Source organism: Rhea pennata, chromosome 13 (assembly GCF_028389875.1).
Source record: "Rhea pennata isolate bPtePen1 chromosome 13, bPtePen1.pri, whole genome shotgun sequence".
Lineage (NCBI taxonomy): Eukaryota > Metazoa > Chordata > Aves > Rheiformes > Rheidae > Rhea > Rhea pennata.
In genome coordinates this window covers 23,050,190-23,070,610 of record NC_084675.1, presented here as the reverse complement: position 1 = coordinate 23,070,610, position 20,421 = coordinate 23,050,190, and the positions used below count along the sequence as shown (strand labels likewise).

The following is a 20,421-nucleotide window of genomic DNA, read 5'->3' as shown; positions in this document are numbered from 1 at the left end:
CCGTGCCGCTAGCAGCAGTGTCTGCCCGCTCCAGGTTTGGGGTTCTGCGCTCCGCAGCAGGGTGCGCTCGGGGCATGGCTGTCCCCTAGCCAGCCCAGCCAGGCCTGTCCTGCCCGTCGGGGTGGCTTGTGGTGTGGGTGTCTCTAATCCCACTGGTCACGGGTGCCAGCAGTACCAACCCCACCAGACAGTGCAGTATTTCAGGAAAAATCCCTGGCTATCAGTGTTTCTTCCTGCAGACGGAGGTGAGGAGCAACATGCCTGTGCAGACTGGAGCCATTGCTACCAAATCTCAGTGGCAGCAGATCAGGCTGCAGTGTCTGGGGAAGATTCAGCCACCAGGGACATGGGGCTCCTCTACACCAGGGCTTGTGCGGGCTGTTCAGCCAGTATCCAGCAAAAGCTAGCGACTTTGAGAAAGGAGAAGCCAGCAGTGTTGTCAGTGAAAGGACAGCCTGAGCAGCAAGCGGTATCCCACTCAGCATGTGGGGGAGGTGGGCAAGGTGGGGAGCTACAGCCTGCAGTTAGAGCCGTGGCCCAGACACTGGTTTAGGGATAGATGATGTGGGCATTGCAAAGCTTGTACATTATCACCTTGCATGTCTAGCACTGTCACCAGGATGGTTGCAAACCCTTTGCCTACTTTCTAGGCTGCGGCATGTTGAAAAGCATGCAGCGGGTCATGTAATTCAGAGGTTGTATTTCCTTACAAGGTAAAGCTGCTAAAGGGAGGTCGGAGCAATCACCAGGTTGGGCAAACATCAGTGAGCTGCCTCTTACGCACTGGCTTGCCGCTGCTGTTTTGCCTGCGTGGGTCAGCAGGGCAGGGCACCGTGCCAGTCACTGAGCACACAGGGTGGAGCCACCACGATAAGACACTGTGCCGCAAGCCCTGTTTCTCAGGCAATCTTCTGCACCTTCTTCCTGGGAGGATTCGGGAGCAAGCTAAAACCATTCCCAGGCTATTTGCTCCATCCCAGTGTCTTCAGAGTCCCTGCTGCTGAGAACACACGTGCCTGCGCATTGCTCTTTTGCCCTCCCACCCACCTGCGTGGCTGGATGAGCCCTTTGCTCTTGCTGGTGGAGGCTACGGTGAGGGAGAGTTGTTAGACCACAGCCTCTCTACGGCTCCAGAGCACGGACAGGTGCGGTGACACTAACAGAGCCCAGCACACAAGAAAAGGGCTTTTGGTTTTCTTAAAACAATTTATTCTTTCAATTTTGTATAAAAACATGATCAAATTAACACTAGACTGTTGCTGGTCTCCTAATCCACATCACCTCCCTTTACCATAATAAAAAGTACAAAATATGATGACAGCTAAACATACAGTTTAAAATCGAAGTAAAGCCACTGGATTTTCCAAAGCACCTTTCATCAACCGCACAATTACATGTTCCACGACACAGAAGGAAATATCTTAATCACGTATACAGAAAAATAGAAATCTGCCTGTAACTCCCATATCAAATATAATTCTCTGTCATGCATCCCGTAACGAGAATGGCACATCATTAGGCTGCGCATTTAGGACCACCTCTCCCCGCTGCGGCACACGCATGAGCAGTTTCACACAAAGGCACAATGTCCGGCTGCGCTGGGACCATCACGTTTCCCTGGCGAGCATCCCAGCAGGCCGCTCATGGCAGGTCACCAGCACGGTGGCAATTTTGGGACCTGAAATGGGGGCTGGGAGCCCCACGGAGCAGGAGGGCTGGTGTGGGCCATGGTCCGGCCACTGCAGCAGAAGGGAAATATGTAAAACAACGCGGAGAGCAACTTTCTGTGCATGGGGTGAGGCCACGTCTTCTACGCCCAAGCTGAGAAGGTGATGGGCTGGTGTCAGGGCAGGTCCCAAAGCAAAGCCGGGTGCAACCATAGTTTTTGTGGCTCAGTGTGGCCAAGCGCGTCCCTCAGCTGGACACCCTGGGCCACCATGGGGACCACCATGGAGACCACTGCAGGACCACTGTAGGGACCACCAGGGCAGGAAGCAGCAGCTGGAAGTGGTTAGGCCCCCCTCCAGCCCTGCTAACCCACCACCCTGAGCTGAAGGAGGGGGACAGAGATGACAGGTCCAAGGGGGTCCAAGGAGATTTTGGTTGCCCGCCCCACAGCTGGGGCAGGGCAGGCATGCTGGCCTAAATCTGGGGGTCTGAAATGACATGAGCTGTGGCGGCCACCTGGGTTGGGGGCGGCGGGGGGCTCTAGTCGTCCTCCTCGCCGCCGCCGTAGAGGTCCGCCAGCTTCTTGAAGCGGTTGCCCCAGTCGTGGAGGTAGTCGTAGTCCTGGTCGCGGTCGGAGGCGGAGGAGTTGAGGGAGCTGAGCGAGGTGGCCTCCGAGCCGCTGCCCTCGTAGTCGAACACCAGCAGGGAGTCGTAGGGGGGGGCCGTGGGGTCCGTGTCGGCCGCCTTCAGGTTCTGGGGGCAGAGAGGGGCGGCGTGAGCGGGAGGAGCGACGCGGGCACGGGGGGACGCGGGCACGGGGCTCACCTCGTCGATGAAGTTGCCGATCTCGTCGGGGTTGGCGGGCCGGGGCCGGTACTGGGGGGCTGCCATCAGCGGGGGGGCCACATCGTTGCGGATGACCTCGGGGCGGGCGTCCAGCCCCCGGTGCAGCTGGCTCAGGTCATAGTCCTGTGCGGGGACAGGGCAGGGGGACACGAGGGGATGGTGGGCCACCAGCGGGACCTCTCTAGGTAGGGGAGGCTGGAGCCACCACCCCAGGGTGGGCAGGGAGCCAGGGGGATGAACAGATCCATGGGGACCTTGAGCATCCCAAACACCCATCATGGCTGTGGCAAAGGGAGCCACGGGGCACAGCCCGCACCGCGCCCGACCCACCTGGTCCTCCTCACCGCCGCCTTCCTCGTCGTAGTGGTACACGTTGTCCCGCATGTCGTCCTCGGGCGGCAGCAGCGGCTCCTTCACCACCTTCCTCCTCTTGGCGAAGAGCAAGAGCAGCAGCAGCAGGACTGCGGGGAGCAGGACAGCGGCGTCAGGGCGGCCCCATCCCCACCCCCCCGAGGCCATCCCCCGCTGCCCCATACTCACTCAGCAGCGCCAAGATGCCCCCCAGGATGCCCAGGATGGCAGGGACGCCCAGCCCTTCAATTGGCATCGCCCGCCACTCGCAGTTCTTGGCTGCCCCCTCGCACTCGCACACCTGGGCTTTGACCAAGGTCACCTGTGCCTTGCCCTGGCCATCCGTCAGCTTCAGGAAGATGTTGTACTCCCCCGGCTCCAGCTCCTTCACCAGGTTGAGGACCAACAGATCTGAAGCAGGAGAAAAAGGGCTGGGAGCCAGGCCTGGGGTCTCAGGGCGGGAGACACCCTCGGCGCCAAGATCCCTGGGATACCCATCTGGTTCTCACTCTTCCAGCTGGGACCTGCCCTTGCTCGGCACGTCCCCGTGGCACCTACCTTGGCCGGCCACGCTGACAGTCCAGTTGGAGCTGGAGCCATGCTCCAGCACTGCCTGGAAGGGGTAGGTGTTGGGGGGCAGGTCCTTATCTACGATGGTCAGTGTCTGCTGCTCGGGCCGCCGGTTGCAGATGTCGAAGAAGCGGGGCTCTGGCGTGGGCCCGTTGTCGTTGACGTCCTGCAGCACGAGGAGCAGCGTCCCCGTGCCGGTGGCATCCGGTGCCCCTGCAGAGTGCAGGCTTCAGCGGGGCGCCTGGGCAAAACGGCGGCGCCGGGGGCGTCCGGGAGCCCCCGCACCCAGCGGGACGTGCCCTGCGGCGCGGGGGAGGGCGCGCGCCTTACCGCTGTCCACGGCCAGCACGATAGCCTTGTAGGTGCTGTTCAGGGTGTGCGCCGACTCCCGGTCCAGCGCCCGGGCAGCGCTGACGATGCCGTTCTCAGGGTCGATGGCCAGCCACCCTGCGGGGTCGCTGCCCATCCGGTACCTGGGGCGAGCGTAGGGGTGATGAGGGGGGGCTCAGCCCCACCGCGCCCCCTCCAGCAGCCAGCAGCTGGCCCATGGGCACCTGCACTGCTCCAGTGCCGGGCCCGCAGTCCTGCATGCTGGGGTGCCTTGGCTTTCCCCCAGCCTGGGAAGAGCGTGATCCCCAGCTGGTGCGCAGGGTCCCCACACTCACGTGATTTTCTGTCTCTGATCCTTGTCTGGGTCCTGGGCTGTGTAGGATGTAACCTCCTGCCCCACAGGCAAATCTTCCGACACCTCCACCCTCTTGACAGGGGGCATGAAGATGGGGGCTTCGTTCACGTCTCTGACTATCACCAAGACGCTGGCCGTGGAGGTGGGGAGGGACACAGTCAATGGGACTTCATTCTCCACCCCCACCACGAGTTCATATCGGTTCTTCATCTCATAATCCAGGCCCTGGGTGAAACGGGAGAAAAGCACGGGTGTTACCCCAGATCCCACGGAGACGACATCCATCTCAAGCCAGCCAGGTGGCGGCACGACCCACCTTGGCAGTTCTGAGGATGCCATCGTTGGTTTTGGGGTCGGTAGTGATGCTGAAATCGTTGTCCTGGTCCCCACTCTTGATATGGTAGACGGCTCGCCAGGCAGGGGAGCCCTGCATGTCCAGGTCCTTCACCTTCAGACGGGCCACCACCACCCCTACCTTGTTCTCTTCCACTGTTCCCTCGTACTGCAAGAGGGGAGACAGGCCTGGTCACCTGTGTGGTCCCAGCTGCTGCAGAAGTAGGGTTTGTTCCCTGGTGACCCAAGGAGCCAGGTGCCCTGTAGTCCCTGCAGGAGCCAGTGTGAGTAGGGGGGCAGGTACCATGGTGGGGTCAAAGATGGGAGTGTTGTCGTTGGCATCGGTGACTTCAATGATGGCCGTAGCTGTGGTGGTCAGGCCCTTGCCCTCCTGGTCCGCTGCCTGGATGATCAGTGTGTAGTTGGGAGTGCTCTGCAAGCCGAAATCATCATGGTTAAAGCAGGGATGGGTCCAGCCTGTCCCCACAGACCCCTCTCTGGGCCAGTCTCTGTCTGCTTGTCCACCCTTCTCTGGCCATGGCTGTCCCCACTGGCATGCTTTCCAGCATCCCCTGGCTGGGGTTCCCCTGCAACATCCCCAGTGCAGACCCCTGCTGGGCTTGGGGCCCTAGACATCCCCAAAGCAGGAGATGGTGACACAGCAACAGTGTGTCCCCAGATTGACCATACCCAGTGCTCCAATGTCCCCCAGCTCCCTGCAGCAAATCCCACTGCCTTGCCAGGTACGCCGTACAGAGCCACCACGCAGGCCCGTCGGCCACAGTGCGGAGCCTACCTCTCTGTCCAGCCCTGTGGCGATAACGCTGATAACACCCTTCACCGGGTCGATGGTGAACATCTGGTGCGGTGGATCCTGGCTGAGGATGGAGTAGTTGATGATACCGTTGTCCACATTCACCCCATCGTCCGCATCCGTTGCGTTCACCGTCATCACAGAAGTACCTGGGTGGAGGGACAAGCAGAAGAGGTTTCACCTGCGGGGCAAATCCTGTTGGCATCTGCTTGGCTCCAACTCACGTCTCCACGTGTCCTGCCCAGCTGGGCTGCAGGGCCCCACATCTAACCAGTCCCCACCGTGCAGCCCACATACCCGGCTTTGCGCCCTCCTCAATGTAGCCGATGAAGACCTGCTTGGTGAACACAGGCCGGTTGTCGTTCTGGTCGGTCACTGTGATGATGATCTCCATGGGGTCCTCCACGGGCTGCCCACTGGCCGACACAGCGTGGGAGAAGAGCTGCAAGGCGCGTTGTCAGAGCCGTGGCTGGGACCCGGGGCCAGGTCCCGCCCCAACCCTGGCACCCAACTCACGATGTATCTGTCGATCTCCTCCCTGTCCAGCGGTTTTGTCACCTCCAGCCACCCTGTCTCCCGCTCGATGGTGAAGACACCCACGGGGGGAGTGTCCGCCCCCTGCCCCGTGATGCTGTAGAAAACCTTGGTCTCCTTGTCCTTGTTGGATTTGATCTGTCGGCGAGGCGGAGGGGACGGTTAGAGGGACTCCCTGCTCCGAGATGGTGCTCCAGGCGGAGCGGCCAACGCTGGGGAGGTGCCTCCAGAGATGCGGTGTCCTCAGAGGCGTGCTCAGCCTTGCTGGACAGCCAGGGGGGAGCAGGGGCTTCCTCGGCAGCCCACCCTCGGCCCCGCACCACGTCCAGCACAGCAATCCCTGGAGACCCGGTGCGGCTGTGCAGGGACAAGGCACCGCATACCTGCACCAGCTTCTTGGGGAAGGGTCCCCGCTCGTTCTCCGGGCAGTTGATGGGGGGGATGACCCAGTCCCTCTTCTGCCTCCGGAGGCCGCGGCCAGGCTCGGGGAAGGCCAGCGCGTCGGGTGCCGCGTGCTGCAGGGAGAGGAGCTCGTCCCGGGGCCGTGGCGGGCGCGGGCGGGCAGAGCGCCCGGAGGCGCCCGCTGCGCCCAGCCCGGCGCCCGCGGCGCCTTGCCGCGCCGTTTGCGCGCTCCTCCCGGCACGGGGCAGGGCGAGGGGCGCCCCGGGAGCGGGGCCGGCGCGGCGCTTTACCGGCGGGTGCTGGTGCTGCTCGTGCCGCCTCCGCCTGCCGAGGGTGACCCGGGCCGAGTGCTTCCCGCCCGCCGCGTCCCAGGCGTGGACGGAGAACGTGATTTCACGTCCGTGGAGCTGCAGGGGCCGTTTCGCCAAGACGAAGCCGTCTCCGCGCACGCGGAAGCGCGTGTCGTCCGCGACGAACGCCGCCCGCCGCTGCCCGCCGCAGTCCGCAAACCTCACTGCGGAGGGGGGAGCGGGTGGGCCGGGAGCCCCGCACCGGGAGGCGCCCAGCGGCCCCCCGCGCGGGCCAGCGCCGGCACGGCCCCACGCGCCCGCCGCTCGCAGCGACCCGCCGTCGCTGCCCGGGCCCGGCCCGCCGGCCCGGCGCCGTCAGCCGCCTAGCAGCCGGGGAATGCGGCGGCAGGCGCGGGCAGGGAGGAGGGGAGTGCCGGCAGCGCCAGGGCCCCGTCCCCCCGCCCGGCCGCCCTCCCGCCCGGCGAGCCAGCACCTGGGGCAGCCCCCAAGCAGCGAGCGCCCGGTGCTCAGCACCCGGCCCCACTCGGGCTTCCCGCGGCGAGCGCCCGGTGCTCAGCACCCAGCACCCGGCCCCACTCGGGCTTCCTGCAGCGAGCGCCTGGTGCTCAGCACCCGGCCCCACTCGGGCTTCCCGCAGCGAGCGCCTGGTGCTCAGCACCCAGCACCCGGCCCCACTCGGGCTTCCCGCAGCGAGTGCCCAGTGCTCAGCACCCGGCCCCACTAGGGCTCTGTGCAGCGAGCGCCCGATGCTCAGCACCCGGCCCCACTAGGGCTGCGTGCAGCGAGCACGCAGCGCTCAGCACCCGGCCCTGCACCAGCGGGCTCGCAGGCCCGCCGGGCTCGGCCCCCTTCCCTCCCTTCCCAGCCCGGCCACCTGCACAACCTGTTTTTCCGGCTCCTGGCTGGAACAACCTCCGCAGCCGCCCACTCCCCCGCCGGGGGCCAGCGGAGGCCCCAGTGGCGCCGCCCGGCCTCCCGGTGCTGGGGGAGGCAGCACGGGGGTCCAGCCCCGCAGAGATGAGCTGTGCAATCCCCCCAGTCCCGGCTCCCCTCGACCCACATGGGGGTTGGGTAGCCCAAAATCACCGAGCCGCCCGCCAGGGCTGCGCCAGGCCAGGGCTTCCCCCGGCCCGCGGTGCCCACAACGCGCGCACCGGTCCGGTACCCGGCTCGCTGCAGCGCGGGACGCGGCACGGGCACGCGGGCCCCGGGCAGAGCGCCTTGTGCTGCCCACGGTGAGGCCGAGCCCCCGGCGCAGCCGGCCGCGTGCCGCCTCCGGGGTGCCGAGGCGCGCCGAGCCGGGCGCACCCGGCTGACGTCACCCCGAGTTTCGCCCTGATTTCAGACTTTCGAGGGTTTGCCCGCCCGGGGCTGACTCAGCAGCAGGCGCAGCCGGGAGCGGGCGCAGCCGGGAGCGCTCCCGAGCCGGCCGGCAGCTTCCCAGAACGGCCGGCAGCCCCGGCGCCCGCCGGGGGCTAACGCGTGCGGCAGCTTTTGCCGCCTGCGCATTCGGGGGGGGGCGAAGGGCCTCGTGCTTGGCCAGGCCTCGCGCCCGTGGGAAAGCCCCGGGGGAGGCTGCAAGCCAAGGACGCGGCCCAGCCGTGCTCGGCGCGGCTCGTGTGCCCGCACCGGGAAGGCCCCCGGCCGCGTCCCCAGCGCAGGTGTTCGCCCCGGCCAGGCCAATCCAGGCACGTCCCGGGGAAAACACGGCGCTCAGATAATCAGCTTAATTACAGGCCGGCTCGTCAGCCCGCCGTGGCCTTTGAAGCGCCGGGCAGCGCAAAGGGCTCCCGTCTGCCGGAGGACTTTTCCCTCCTCGCCTCCCCCCGCCTTTCCCGGGATTGCGGGCGCCGGGAAGCGGGGACTTTCCGGCTGGCTGTGGGAAGCGGGCCAGCTCGGCAGGGCGCGACGGGGCCACGCGGCCGCGGGTCGCCCGGGTATCGGGCCGCTGGAGCCCGGCAGCGTTAACGATCAGCCACAAAGCCGACGAGCCCGGACCGCGCTGGGCAGCTGCGGGGTCCGGCTGCGGCCCCGGGACACTTCGGCGGCCGCCGCGGCGGGCCGGGCAAGGCTTCGCGCCCCGCGGCGCCGCCGTCAACCACTGCCCAGGGCAAACCCAGCGGCGCACGACGCTGCACGGCCGCCCGCGTTCCCAGGGCCCCTCGGGCAGGCGGAGAGCGTCGGGGTCCACAGAGACGCTTGCGCGCAGGGGCCACGGCAAGCGCGCCCACCGCCCCGCCAGAACGGGACGCCGGCGTCTCCGCGAAGCCCGAGTGGCAGCCGGGGCGGCCATCCTGCCGCCCCGGCGCTCCTGAGCCAGCGCCCGCCGGCCCGGCACCCCCGGTGCCCCGCGCCCCCGCCGCCCCGCCGCCGCCTCACCTCGGCCCAGCGCTCTGCCCGGCTCCACGCTGTCCCGGGGCACGGCGAAGGCGAAGGTGTCGGCTGCGAAGCCGGGCTGGCAGACCCCCGCCTCCTCGCCCCGCCGCCCGCCGGCCTGCCGCGGAGGAGAGAGGCGTCAGCCCGCGCCCCGGCGCCGCCGCGCCCGGCCCCGCGCCGGCCCCGCGCCCGGCCCCTCACCTGCAGCAGGAGCAGGAGCAGGAGGCTCCGCGGGGCTGCGCAGCCCCGCCGCGGCCCCATGGTGCGGGCTGAGCTGGGGGCGCCGGCTGCGAGCGAGCCCGTCGGGGCCGGAGCGGAGCGGAGCGGTGCAGAGCGCGCTGCCGCCGCGGGCCGCAGGTGGGTCGGTGCCGGCCCGCCCCGGCCCGCCCCGCAGGTGCCGGCCCCGGCGGGAGGCGGTGCCGCGCCGCCCCGCCCCGGCGCGGTGCTCGGCGCTGCACCCCCGGGCGCTCCGCCGGGGGCCGCGGGAGAGTGCTCCCGGGGGCCGCGGGGTCCCTGGGAGCGCCAGGGATGCCCTGGCTGGTTTGGGGGTACCGCACCAAGCCCTGGCAGGGTCGTGGTGTCCTGGGATAGCCGAGGGCACGTTTGGGGTCCCGAGGATGGCCCGGGAGGTTGTGGGGGGCCCGGGAGGGTGGTAGAAGCAGGCTGGGCCGATTCCCACCTGGGGCAGGACCCAGGGCACAGCTACCCCGAGCCCCCGTGGTGGTGGTGGGGAGTCCCAGGGCCCAGCCGTGCCATGCAAGAACGTGCACCCTGGGGTCCTCCCTGGCCGTGCCGGAGGGGCGGCCGCCCCGGTCAACAGCTCGGGCCACCTCCGCCGTGCTGGGGACAAAGTCCAGCTGCAGCTGCGCAAACAGCAGGCGGCATGGAGCAGTGCGGGGGGAGCGGCGGGGGGAGCGCACAGCCACACCAAGCCGGGGGGATCTGAAAAACCCACGTCCTTTATTTAAAAGTTACGCTGTGACTCACTCCCGGCCCGCCTGGCATCGCGCTATGCTTTATTCTGTACAGTAAAAAAGGAAAAGGAGAAGTCACGGGAGGAAGGCAAGGACACTTCAGTGAGGGGGGGCAGCCAGTGGCCCCAAGGCACGGCCGCCGGGGTGGGGGCGGCGGGGGGCTCTAGTCGTCCTCCTCGCCGCCGCCGTAGAGGTCCGCCAGCTTCTTGAAGCGGTTGCCCCAGTCGTGGAGGTAGTCGTAGTCCTGGTCGCGGTCGGAGGCGGAGGAGTTGAGGGAGCTGAGCGAGGTGGCCTCCGAGCCGCTGCCCTCGTAGTCGAACACCAGCAGGGAGTCGTAGGGGGGGGCCGTGGGGTCCGTGTCGGCCGCCTTCAGGTTCTGGGGGCAGAGAGGGGCGGCGTGAGCGGGAGGAGCGACGCGGGCACGGGGGGACGCGGGCACGGGGCTCACCTCGTCGATGAAGTTGCCGATCTCGTCGGGGTTGGCGGGCCGGGGCCGGTACTGGGGGGCTGCCATCAGCGGGGGGGCCACGTCGTTGCGGATGACCTCGGGGCGGGCGTCCAGCCCCCGGTGCAGCTGGCTCAGGTCATAGTCCTGTGCGGGGACAGGGGGCATCAGGCTGCACCGCAGCAGCCCCCCCCCACCCACCCCCTCCCCAAAGCGCCCCCCAACCTGGTCCTCCTCGCCGCCGCCCTCCTCGCCGTAGTAAAACACGTTGTCCCGCGTGTCGTCCTCGGGCGGCAGCAGCGGCTCCTTCGCCACCTTCCTCCTCCGCGCCGCCAGCAGCAGCAGCGGCAGCAGCAGCAGCACTGCGGGAGAGCCACGGGGTGAGCGGGGCGCTCCGCGGGCAGCCCGGCCCCCCAGTGCCCCCCGGCCCCCCACGCTCACGCAGCAAGGCCAGCACGGTGCCCAGGGCCGCCAGGAGCAGAGGCAGGCCGGCGGGCGGCCGCGGCGCGGTGCCGCAGCTCTCGGCGGGCCCCTCGCAGTCGCACACGCGGGCCGACAGCACCGTGAGCTGCTCCCTGCCCGCGGCGTCGGCGAGCCGCAGGTAGACGGGGTAGAGCGCCGGCTCCAGCGGCGCCGTCAGCCGCAGCGTCACGGCGGCTGCGGGAGAGGCGGCAGGGTCAGGCGGCGGCGGCGGCACCGGGGACCCCGCAGCGGTACGGCGCCCGCCTGCCGCGGCCTCACCGTCGCCGCTGACCTCGGCGGCCCAGCTGTGCGCCGAGCCGTGGGCCAGCTCGGCGCGGAAGGGTGCCGCGTTGGGGGGCAGGTCCGGGTCCACCACGGCAAGGAGCTGCGGCTGGGGCCGGCGGTTGCAGAGCACGATGGCGCGGGGCTCGGGCACGGGGCCGTGGTCGTTGACGTCGAGCAGGGTGAGCAGCAGCGTGCCGGTGCCCGTGGCCGGCGGCGTGCCTGCGGGGAGGGGGGAGCCGTGCTGCAGCGGGCAAGGAGCCACCAGACCCCCCCTCCCCGTGCCGAACCGGGACGCGGGCGCTCACCGTCGTCCACGGCCAGCAGCACGGCGGCGTAGGTGCCGTTCCCAGCCAAGGGGGACTCGCGGTCGAGCGGGGCGCGCGCCGTGACCAGCCCGCTCTCCTGGTGCACCGCCAGCCAGCCCGCCGGGTCGCTCGCCAGCAGGTACCTGCGTGGGGACGGGGTGCCGTGGGGGGGACAGCGGTGGCGGCAGTGGTGGGGCCGCGCCGCCCTCGCCCCCCGCCCAGCACTCACCTGATCTTCTGGGCCTGCGCGCGGTCGGGGTCCCGGGCCGTGCAGGCGGCGATGGGGTGCCCCAGCGGCACGTCCTCGGGCACCCGGGCCGCCCGCACCGGTGGCTCGAAGGCGGGCGCCTCGTTGACGTCCTCCACGCTGACCGTCACCGTGGCGGTGGCCACGGGCAGCTTCACGGCCAAGGGCGCCTCGTTGGCCACCGCCACGTGCAGCACGAACTGCTGCGTGGCCTCGTAGTCCAGACCCTGGCGGAGGGGACCGGCCGTCGGCACCCGGCGCCGGCGGCTGTGGGGGCCAAGCGCCCGGCGCCGACACGCACCTTGGCGGTCCTGAGGACACCCTCGTTGCTGGCGGGGTCCGTGGTGATGACGAAGGTGCCTCCCTCGTTGCCGCGCACGATGGAGTAGACGGCGTGCCACGCCGGCGTGCCCAGCTCGTCCAGGTCCGTCACGGCCAGCCGGGCCACCTCCCGCCCGGCCTCGTTCTCCGGCACGGCCGCTGCGTACTGCGGGGGCGGGCAGCGGTAAGAGCCCGGGCACCGCCGCCCCGGCCCGTGCCCCTTGCACCGGCCTGTCCCGCACCTGGAGCAGCCGTCTGGCATGGGGTCACATCTGCAGCGTGCACGAGGCTGACGCACCCCCTGCACCCGTGCACGAGCCTGACGCACCCCATGCACGAGGCTGATGCACCCCGTGCACGAGGCTGACGCACCCCCACCCTTGCACCCGTGCACGAGCCCGGTGCCCTGGTCCACGTTACCGTTTTGGGGTCAAACTCAGGGGCGTTGTCATTGACATCGGTGATCTCAATGACAGCCAGCGCCGTGGTGGTCAACCCGTCGCCGTCGAGGTCGGCCGCCTGCACAGTCAGCGCATACTCCCGCACACGCTGCAAAGGACGGACACGCAGACAGACAGACACCGTCAGCCCCGTGGTGGCCGGCGTGGCGCGCGGAGCCCCGCGCCGCCCCCAGCACCCACCTCACGGTCCAGCCCGCTGGCGATGACGCTGATGGTACCCGTGGCCCTGTTGATGGTGAACATCTGCCAGTGGGGCTCCCGCGGCTCCTGGCCAAGGATGGAGTAGGCGATGACGCCGTTGTAGGTCTCCACGGCATCGTCGGCATCCGTGGCGTTCACGTACATCACGGGGGTGCCTGGCGGGACGTGGCACCCTCGCCAGGGGCACGGGCACCCAGGTCCCCCGGTGGGACGGTCCCGGGGTGCCCAGCCCCTACCTGGCAACGCGCCCTCCGGCACCGAGCCCCTGAACACCTCCTGGGCGAACCGGGGCTTGTTGTCATTCTGGTCCGTCACCGTCACTATGATCTCCATGGGCTCCTCCACGGGCCGCCCGTTCTGGGACACGGCGTGGGAGAAGAGCTGCGGGGACGCAGCGGTGAGCGGCCCCACGGCGCCGGCCGGCGTGGCGCCGCCTCCCCCCGGCCGCCACCTACGCGGTACTTGTCTATGTGCTCCCGGTCCAGCGGCTGCGTCACCTTCATCCAGCCCGTCTCCTTCTCGATGGTGAAGACGCCCTCGGGGGGGGTGTCTGCCCCCTGCCCCGTGATGCTGTAGAAGATCTTTGTCTCTCTGTCTCGGTTCGATTTGATCTGGAGGGAGATGCAGCCTCGATGCGAGGGGGATGGGCACAGCCGGCATCTCCCTGTCCTCGATGCACAGACCCACCCCGAAGCTCGAGACCCCCTGCCCGGGCAGATGCCCTCGGTACCTGAACCAGCCTTTTGGGAAACGAGCCCCTCTCGTTTTCGGGAACCTTGATGGGAGGGATCACCCAGTCCCTCTTCTGTCTCCTCAGAGGGGAGCGGGGCCCGTCGGGGAGCGGCGGCCCGTCGGCCCGGGGTCCCGCACCGGCCTCCTGCGGGGAGGGAGAGCCCGGGTGAGGTCTGGGCACATGGGGCATCCGTGTGTGTGTGGGGGGGTCCTGGACACCGGGAGCGATACCTGTGGGCAGCACCCAGGGAGCGGGGTGGAGAGGGGCCGGCCGGCGGCATCCCCAGCGGACGTCCCGCTCGCCCCGTGTGGCTCCCCGGGGCGTCCCGCCACCACCGTCCCGGCCGCAGGTGCCCCGAAGCCGAGGTGCTCCGTCCCCTGCTGCGGCGGCTGGTCTCTGAAGCTCCCTGCAAGGCGGCAGGGGTCAGGGCCGGCCGGGCGCTCCGCAGCCGGCCCCCAGCGGGCACAAGCAGCTGAGGAGGGGCCCGGAGAGCCGGGGGCGATGGATGAGCTGCTAGCCCAGCCCGGGCCTGCCCCGGATGCCTGGGTCCGGGGGGGGGGGGGGGGGATGAGCCCAGCCGGCAGCGCGGGGACACCTGCCCCAAGCCCCAGTGGGACGTCCCGGCCCCCAAACCAGGGTGGTAAGCGGGAAGCACAGACCCCCAAACACAACTTTGTGCTGGCCTCTGGGCAAACGGCATCACCCCGGGGCCTCCGGCCGGGGAAGGGGCGCAGCGGACCCCCACGCCACCCACTCGCCCAGCCCACGGCGCCTCGGGCCACTTCCTCGCGGCTCCCACGCGCTCCCGGCTGAGCCCTCGTGATCCGGATTAGAGCCGGCCGCGGCTGAAGCCAATTGCCAGGGCGGGATCCAGCCCCCCGGCATGGTCGAGCCCTGGCAGCGGCTTTGTTTTGCAGATGACGGGAATTCCCGGCCGTGCCCCACCGCCACTGCGTCCCACTGCCGCCACTGCGCGTCGCGCCCTGGGGCTGGGGGGTCCCGCCGCCGCCCCCCCGGCTCCCCGCTGCCCCCCGCTCCCCTGCAGCAGCCTCGCTGCGCGATTAGCGGCGATAAACCAGCTCTGCCAGCAGCCGCCCAGGGGGCTGCCGGGCCGGCGCCAAGCTGGGGAAGGGAGGGAGCCTGGCGGCCGCGGGCGGCTCCGGCGGGGCGCAGGGCTGGGACATGGGGAGGCCGCGCACCCCGGGATGCGCCCGGCCCCGGCTCTGGCGGCCCCAGGGCAGAGCCGAGGCCCCCCCCCCCCCCCCCGATCACGGTGCCGCGGCTGGCACCGGCGGGGCCCGAGGGGCTCCAGCCGCCACGAGCACGCGGGGCCCCGCTGCGGGGCGAGCCCAGCGCACTGCGCTGCAGCCACACGCTCAGCCCCGGCCCCCAGCCCCGCATGGGGCCCACCGACCGCCCTGGCGCTTCGCTCCCGTGGGCTCGGCGAGCCGCAGAGGTGCTCAACGTCCGAGGCCGGCTGAGGCCAGGCCTCTCCCGACAGCACACGAGGCCGAGTGCTTTCAGCGCTCCGCGGCCATTCGGCGAGCGCTGGCTCCCGGCCCGGCGCCCCGGCAGCCCGGTCCCGGGGGAGCCTGTTGGTGGGCAGCCCGCGTCGCCTCGCTGCGCCCCAGGGCCCCGACGGCAGAGCCAGGTGAGCCCCCCCCCCATCCCCACGCTTGCAGTGGGGTTTGCAGCCGGACCGGACGTCGCTGCAGCCGGCGGAGCCGGGTGCCGCCGCTGCTCCTGCGGACGGCGTCCCCAGGGCAGCCAGGGCGCCCGTCTCCATCGCTGGCACAGCGCGGGCACCTGCGGGCTTGGTGGCTCCTAGCCACACACTGCTCAATCCAGGTGCCCCAGGGCCCCATGCCAGGCTGGACCGGAGGCTGCTGGTGCCAGGATGAGCCGGCACCGGAGCTACGAATCGCAGGCTGGGCTGGATGACTTGGCCTTGGGGCCACCATCTGGGGGGCACGTCTGGCCCCAGAGCCTGGAGGGAGCCGGCTTCACAGCACCGCCCCATGGCCCAGGGAGCACAGCTGGCCCCGCAGCCCAGAGGGGACTAGCCCCACAGCACAGCACCACAGCCTGGGGGGGCACAGCCTGCCCCACACTTCAGAGGGGGCAAGCCCCCATGGCACAGCCCCATGGCACAGGGGGCACAGCCAGCCCTGCACCCCAGAGAGGGACAGCTCCACAGCACAGGGGGCACAAGAGCCTAGAGGGGACTCACCCCACAGCCCAATCCTATAACACGAGGGGGCACAGCCCCCCCCCAAGCCCAGGGTGGGGCAGAGCCACTGCACCCCATGGCCAGTGCCAGCCACAATCCGGTGAGGGCAGAGCCTGCCCCGCAGCGCATCCCCCCAACCCAGGGGGCACAGGCAGCCCCACAGCCCGCGGGGCACGGCCAGCCCCAACCCGCGGAGGGGCCGCCCAGGACTCGGACCCGGACCGGACCCCCGGGCCCCCGCTCGGGGGCGAGGCGGCCGCGCTTACCTCGGCGCAGGTGGGCGGCGAGCCCCGGGCAGCCCCCGGGGGCAGCGGTGAGCGCGGCCGGCAGCAGCAGGAGCGGCAGGAGCGGGCCGAGCCCCCCGCCGCCGCCGCCGCCGCGCCGCCCCCGCATGGCCCCGCCGCCGCCGCCGCTCGCTGCAGCGCCGCGCCCGCCGCCGCCTTCAACGCGCCGCTCCAGGTGAGGCGGCGGCCGGGCAGGTACCGCCCCGGCCCGCCCCGCCGCCCGCCCCGGTCCGCCCCCCCGGGAGGCCCCGCTACCCGCCGGGCGCCTCCGAGCGCCGCTGGGGACCCGCTCGGCACCGCGGAGCGGAGCCCCCGGCACCTCCCGGCCCCGCGCCCCGTGCGCGCCCCCGAGCAACGACCCGGGATCTGCGCGAGCCCAGGAAAGCGCCTGGCGCCCCCGGCGCCCCCCCCCCCGCACATCACCCCGTACCCCCGGGGACCCCCGCGGGGGCACCGTGCCCCCAGCGCCCCCATCCGCGGGGCCAGGCTCGCCCCGTGCCACGCATCCCTTCGCCCCGTCGCGGGTCCCGGGCAGCCCCGGGGGCTCTCAGGGCTGCGGTTTGTCGTGTCCCCCCCCATCACCCCGGCCCCGGCTCCCCGGGGCGGCGGCGACCGCGGGACCCCCGGGGCCGCAGCCGCCGCCCGCCGCAGCTCTACGCTCGGGCCGGGGCGGAGCCGCCGCTTCCCTCCCCGCGCAGCGACAAGCGGAAAGCGGAGCCGGCGGCGCGGGCGGTGCCGTCGGGGAGCGCGGCCGGGCCGCGGCGCCGCCTCCGCCCTCGGGCCCGCCGTCCCCGCGGCGGCTGAGCCCGCGGAGCCCCGACGGCCGCAACGGGCGCCCACGGACGGGCACCCCACGGACGGGCACCCCACCGAAGGGCACCCACAGACACCCGCAGACAGGCACTCGTGGATGGGCACCCCCCGGATGAGCACTCCGTGGACGGCGCCTGGAGATGTGCCCCTACGGATGGGCACCCGCAGATGGGTACTTGTGGGTGGGCACCCCACGGAGGGGCACTCTGCAGACGGGCCCTGGGCTGGTGGGGCAGCCGGGCTGGCCCCACGGTGTGGCACCCCGGCTGGGTAGGCGGACCCCTGCTAGGGTCCTCAGCCTCTGCTAGGGCTCTCAGCACCCCACAGCGCATCTGGTCCCAGCACCCGGCTCCTTGCCCCGAGCTGCATCTCGGGGCTGGGCTCCGCACTGGCTCTACAGCATCTCGGGGCAGGGGGCGGACACTCCCCCCGTGGGCATCCACCATCGAGCGGGAGACGGGGTGGCTGGAGGTGATGAAGCCGCTGGACAGGGAGGAGATCGACAGATACATGGTGAGTTGGGTGCCAGGGCGGGCCGGGGTGGGATGCAGCCCTGGTCCCAGTCCCGGCTCTGACCATGTGCCTTGCAGCTCTTCTCCCACGCCGTGCCAGTCAGCGGGCAGCCCGCGGAGGACCCCATGGAGATCATCATCCCAGTGACCGACCAGAACGACAACCGGCCCGCGTTCGCCCAGGAGGCTTTCTGCGGCTCCGTGCCGGAGGGTCTGTGCCAGGTCAGCGGTGCCAGGAGCGGGGAGGGCGTGCGGCAGCGGCCAGGGCGCGCTCAGCTCCGCCTGCTCCCAGGCACCTCCACGATGCAGGCGCTGGCCACCGACACGGACAACCTTGCCAACGGCGTCCTGACCTGCTCCGTCCCGCGCCAGACGCCGGCCTGGCCACAGCCCTGTATGTTCGCCATCGACAGGAGCACCAGGGCGATCTCCGCGGCGGCGCCGCGGCTGGAGGCAGTGGTGAGCCTTCTCCTCGCGCCCTTTGCTGTCTCCACCTGGCCACGTGGCCCGCGGAGAGGCACCTTCGCCCGTCGCGGGGCGCTCGGCCACCCAGGCTCGCGCGAAGCCGCCCCTCGCTGCGGGTGGTCCCTGAGTGCACCCTGGAGGTCCGGGCTGCCGACCTCAGCGGAGACGGGCTCGAGGCCACCGCCGCTGCTGTCGTCCAGGTGCACGTGAGGCCCGGAAGCGCTGGTGCCGTCCCGCCGCCTGCACCCGCCCTTACTCCTTACTGTGCGCTAACCGCCCGCGCCCCCCAGCCCCACACCCCCCAGCCCCACGCCCCCCGGCCCCATGCCCCCCAGTCCCCCTCTTGCAAGGCAGTGGGGTCGGACGAGCGCGGCTCCCCGCAGCCCCCGCTCGGGGCTCCCCGGGCTCCCTGCGGCGGCTCCTCCCGGCCCAGTGCCCCCGAGCCCCGCGGGGCTCCCGGCGCGCTGCCCACAGGAGCCGCCCACGCCCGCCCTGCCTCGTGCCGGGAGGAGCGCCCGGCTCTGCCGCGGCCACTAGCACCCATGGCACAGGCTAGCGGCACCCACCCACGGCAGCTCTGGGGTGGGAGGTGGTGTCCTGCGTGGCGGCACCGTCTGAGGTCTGAGCAGGGCAGGGGAGGTGCAGGTAAGCGGTGCCGGCGCCTCGCCGGCGTCCTCAGCTCAGCCAGCCACCAGCACCCGGAGCCGGGCGGGCAGCGAGGCCCCTTCCCGCTCCAGGAGCAGCCGGTCCTGCCGGGCAGCAGCAACGGCCGGCAGCAGCTCCGGGGCAGCCGCCCCGGTGAGCTCAGCCTGGGGCTCCCGGAGGGAAGGGCCCGGCAGCTCCCGAGCGCCTGCAGGGTTAACGTCTGCAGCGGGCACGTGACTCGCGGTGACACCGCGGGTCAGTGCAGGCTGGGAAAACAGCAGCAGTGGGGACAGGGCTGCTTCCTCCGGGACTGGACACCGCGGTCCCAGGACGAGGGACAGGCTGAGCCGGGCGGGAGCTGGGAATGCCGGGCTGAGCGGGAGCCCAGGGAGGCGGCAGCCCCAGCACGCAGCCAGGGAGCCAGCACCAGAGGCGGCAGCAGTGCCCGGTGCCGCCTGGGCGAGAGCGCGGCTCTGCACTCACGTGGTGAGCTCCGCGGCGCGGGGAGCACGCGGGTGCTGCCGCCCTGGCCCTCGGGTGCAGCGTGGCCGCGGGGATCGGTGAGGTGTGCGGGGGGAGCCTGGCTGCCGCTGCGACGGGGATCGATCGCGTGAGCTGTGCGTTGGTCGGGGGAGGAGGGGCTGTGGGGGGCCGAGGAGACGCAGCCCCCTCCCTGCTGCCTCCCCGGGGCTGAGCACTGGCCACCACAGCCTGGCACAGAAGGGGAGCAGACGGCGCTGCCGGGGCACATCCCGGCCTCTCTTTTTCCTCCGCCCCAGGCTAAGGCATGTCCGAGTCGCCGAAAGGCTCCGTGACCACCCATGTGCTGAACACCGCGACGGGCCTGCCAGCAGCAGGCCTTGCCCTGCGCCTGGCCCAGCTCCAAGGGCCAGAGCCGCGGTGGACGGAGCTGACGCAGAGGTGCGAGACCAAGAGCAGCAAAACGGGCAGCAAAAGACACCGGCGCCTGGCCCGGCCCCGGGGGAGCTGCGGGAGTGCCTGGCCAGGGCCTGCAGCTGCGGCCCCCGGGGCTGCCGCACGTGGTCCTCAGCCCCCCACCGCGCACCCGGCACGAATCCTGCCTGCTGGCGGCAGCGCTTGCTCAGCCTTCGCTCCGGGGGCTGCTCGCGGCAGGGCCGCTGCCTCAGGGACTGCTCCTTCCGCTTTCAGGGTGACGGACGAGGACGGGCGCTGCCTGCCCCTCCTGGCTCCGGGGCAAGCCAAGGCCAGCACCTACAAACTGCACTTTGAGACTGCGGCGTACTGGCAGGGTCTGGGGCAAAACAGCTTCTACCCCTACGTGGAGGTTCGTCCCAGGACGGTGCTGCCTCGGCCCCCTGCTGCGGGTGCCGGTGGGGGGGCACTTTATCCGCTGCCAGACGGGTGCAGGTTCTGCCGGAGCAGCAGCTCTGGGAGCCTCAGAGGCATCTCTGAGGAGCAGAGCAAGCACGAGGGAGGGTGCCAAGGCTCCAGTGCCCAGCCGTGCCAGGGAGCAACTGCTCCTCCCCACTGCAGCCACCCCCCTGCCCATGGCCCTGCAGAGCTGGCAGAAGAGATCAGCTCCGCAGCGAGGAAGGCTGCGGCGCGGGCTTTATCCTATGCGCTGTCTCCCTGCTCTCCCCTAGGTTGTCTTCACCATCGCTGACCCAGCCCAGAAGCTGCACATCCCACTGCTGATCAGCCCTTACTCCTATACCACGTACCGGGGCAGTTAAGGAGCAAGGCGGGTCCTCCCCCACGCAGCTGCAGCCCCAGGGAGGGACACAGGGCGCTGACATAGGAGACCGACACCATTAAAGACTTCAAACAACACTTAGTCTCAAGCTCACCTTCCTCAGGCTAACACACGCTTGGCTTCTCTCGAGAGGGAGATGGAGGGGAGCCCAGGCAGCAGCGCAGCCAGGACCACACAGGGCAAGCGGCATCGCTCGACTGCCCTGGGCCAGGCAGGCCCCGCTCCAGCTCTGCTCAGGGACCCAGCGCCTGGTGGGTTGCATGCTGGCAGCCTCCGGCTCTGCCGCGGGCTGGCACGAGCCCTGGCCTTGGTCAAGCTTGCTCTGAGCCAGTGACCCAGCTGCCAGCTACCTCTGGCTGGTGTCTCCCTGACACAGGAGCACAAGGTTGCTGAGAGGGCAGCTCCCGTGCCAA

At 70.6% G+C, this 20,421-nt stretch overlaps 3 protein-coding genes across 6 annotated transcripts; 1 reads left to right on the top strand and 2 right to left on the bottom strand.

Moving 5' to 3' along the window:
* Nucleotides 1-2,084: 2,084 nt before the first annotated feature.
* LOC134146105 (cadherin-1-like) lies at nucleotides 2,085-9,109 on the bottom strand (the record flags this gene model as incomplete). The annotated part of the gene is made up of 16 exons (XM_062586305.1): nucleotides 2,085-2,421; nucleotides 2,494-2,637; nucleotides 2,845-2,975; nucleotides 3,055-3,276; nucleotides 3,424-3,648; nucleotides 3,766-3,908; nucleotides 4,101-4,345; nucleotides 4,437-4,622; nucleotides 4,758-4,886; nucleotides 5,250-5,416; nucleotides 5,565-5,709; nucleotides 5,784-5,939; nucleotides 6,185-6,331; nucleotides 6,494-6,717; nucleotides 8,894-9,008; nucleotides 9,092-9,109. Coding segments are annotated over 16 exons (2,610 nt in total), but the record flags the coding sequence as incomplete, so codon positions are not given.
* Nucleotides 9,110-9,889: 780 nt separating this feature from the next.
* On the bottom strand, nucleotides 9,890-14,209 carry LOC134146448 (B-cadherin-like). The gene is made up of 15 exons (XM_062586872.1): nucleotides 14,075-14,209; nucleotides 13,555-13,866; nucleotides 13,322-13,468; nucleotides 13,047-13,202; nucleotides 12,828-12,972; nucleotides 12,571-12,746; nucleotides 12,350-12,478; nucleotides 11,910-12,095; nucleotides 11,591-11,835; nucleotides 11,362-11,504; nucleotides 11,051-11,275; nucleotides 10,751-10,966; nucleotides 10,535-10,671; nucleotides 10,313-10,456; nucleotides 9,890-10,240 (listed from the first exon to the last, which is right to left on the bottom strand). The coding sequence occupies exons 1-15, from the start codon at nucleotides 14,207-14,209 to the stop codon at nucleotides 10,028-10,030; spliced, it is 2,709 nt and encodes a 902-aa protein (XP_062442856.1). The 3' UTR covers nucleotides 9,890-10,027.
* Nucleotides 14,210-17,554: 3,345 nt separating this feature from the next.
* On the top strand, nucleotides 17,555-20,085 carry LOC134146030 (5-hydroxyisourate hydrolase-like). Of its 4 annotated transcripts, none has more exons than XM_062586150.1 (4): nucleotides 17,555-17,622; nucleotides 19,053-19,194; nucleotides 19,444-19,579; nucleotides 19,899-20,085. In XM_062586150.1, exons 2-4 carry the CDS (start codon nucleotides 19,061-19,063, stop codon nucleotides 19,986-19,988), a joined length of 360 nt encoding a protein of 119 aa, XP_062442134.1. In that variant the 5' UTR covers nucleotides 17,555-17,622; nucleotides 19,053-19,060; the 3' UTR covers nucleotides 19,989-20,085. The 4 variants fall into 4 exon arrangements, with proteins under 4 accessions (XP_062442134.1, XP_062442131.1, XP_062442132.1 ...); XM_062586149.1 differs by lacking the exon at nucleotides 17,555-17,622 and adding an exon at nucleotides 17,652-18,759; XM_062586147.1 differs by lacking the exons at nucleotides 17,555-17,622; nucleotides 19,053-19,194; nucleotides 19,444-19,579 and adding an exon at nucleotides 17,640-18,759 and having other exon boundaries at nucleotides 19,899-19,984.
* Nucleotides 20,086-20,421: the final 336 nt, after the last annotated feature.

Coding starts and splice junctions, on each gene's coding strand:
- LOC134146030 (XM_062586147.1), top strand. CDS start 18,171: ATGGCACAGGCTAGCGGCACCCACCCACGGCAGCTCTGGGGTGGGAGG. Junction 18,760..19,898: donor CGCGGCTCTGCACTCACGTG/GTGAGCTCCGCG, acceptor GCTCTCCCCTAG/GTTGTCTTCACCATCGCTGA.
- LOC134146448 (XM_062586872.1), bottom strand. CDS start 14,209: ATGCCGGGGGGCTGGATCCCGCCCTGGCAATTGGCTTCAGCCGCGGCC. Junction 13,203..13,321: donor TTCCCAAAAGGCTGGTTCAG/GTACCGAGGGCA, acceptor ATCTCCCTCCAG/ATCAAATCGAACCGAGACAG. Junction 12,973..13,046: donor AGCACATAGACAAGTACCGC/GTAGGTGGCGGC, acceptor GCGTCCCCGCAG/CTCTTCTCCCACGCCGTGTC.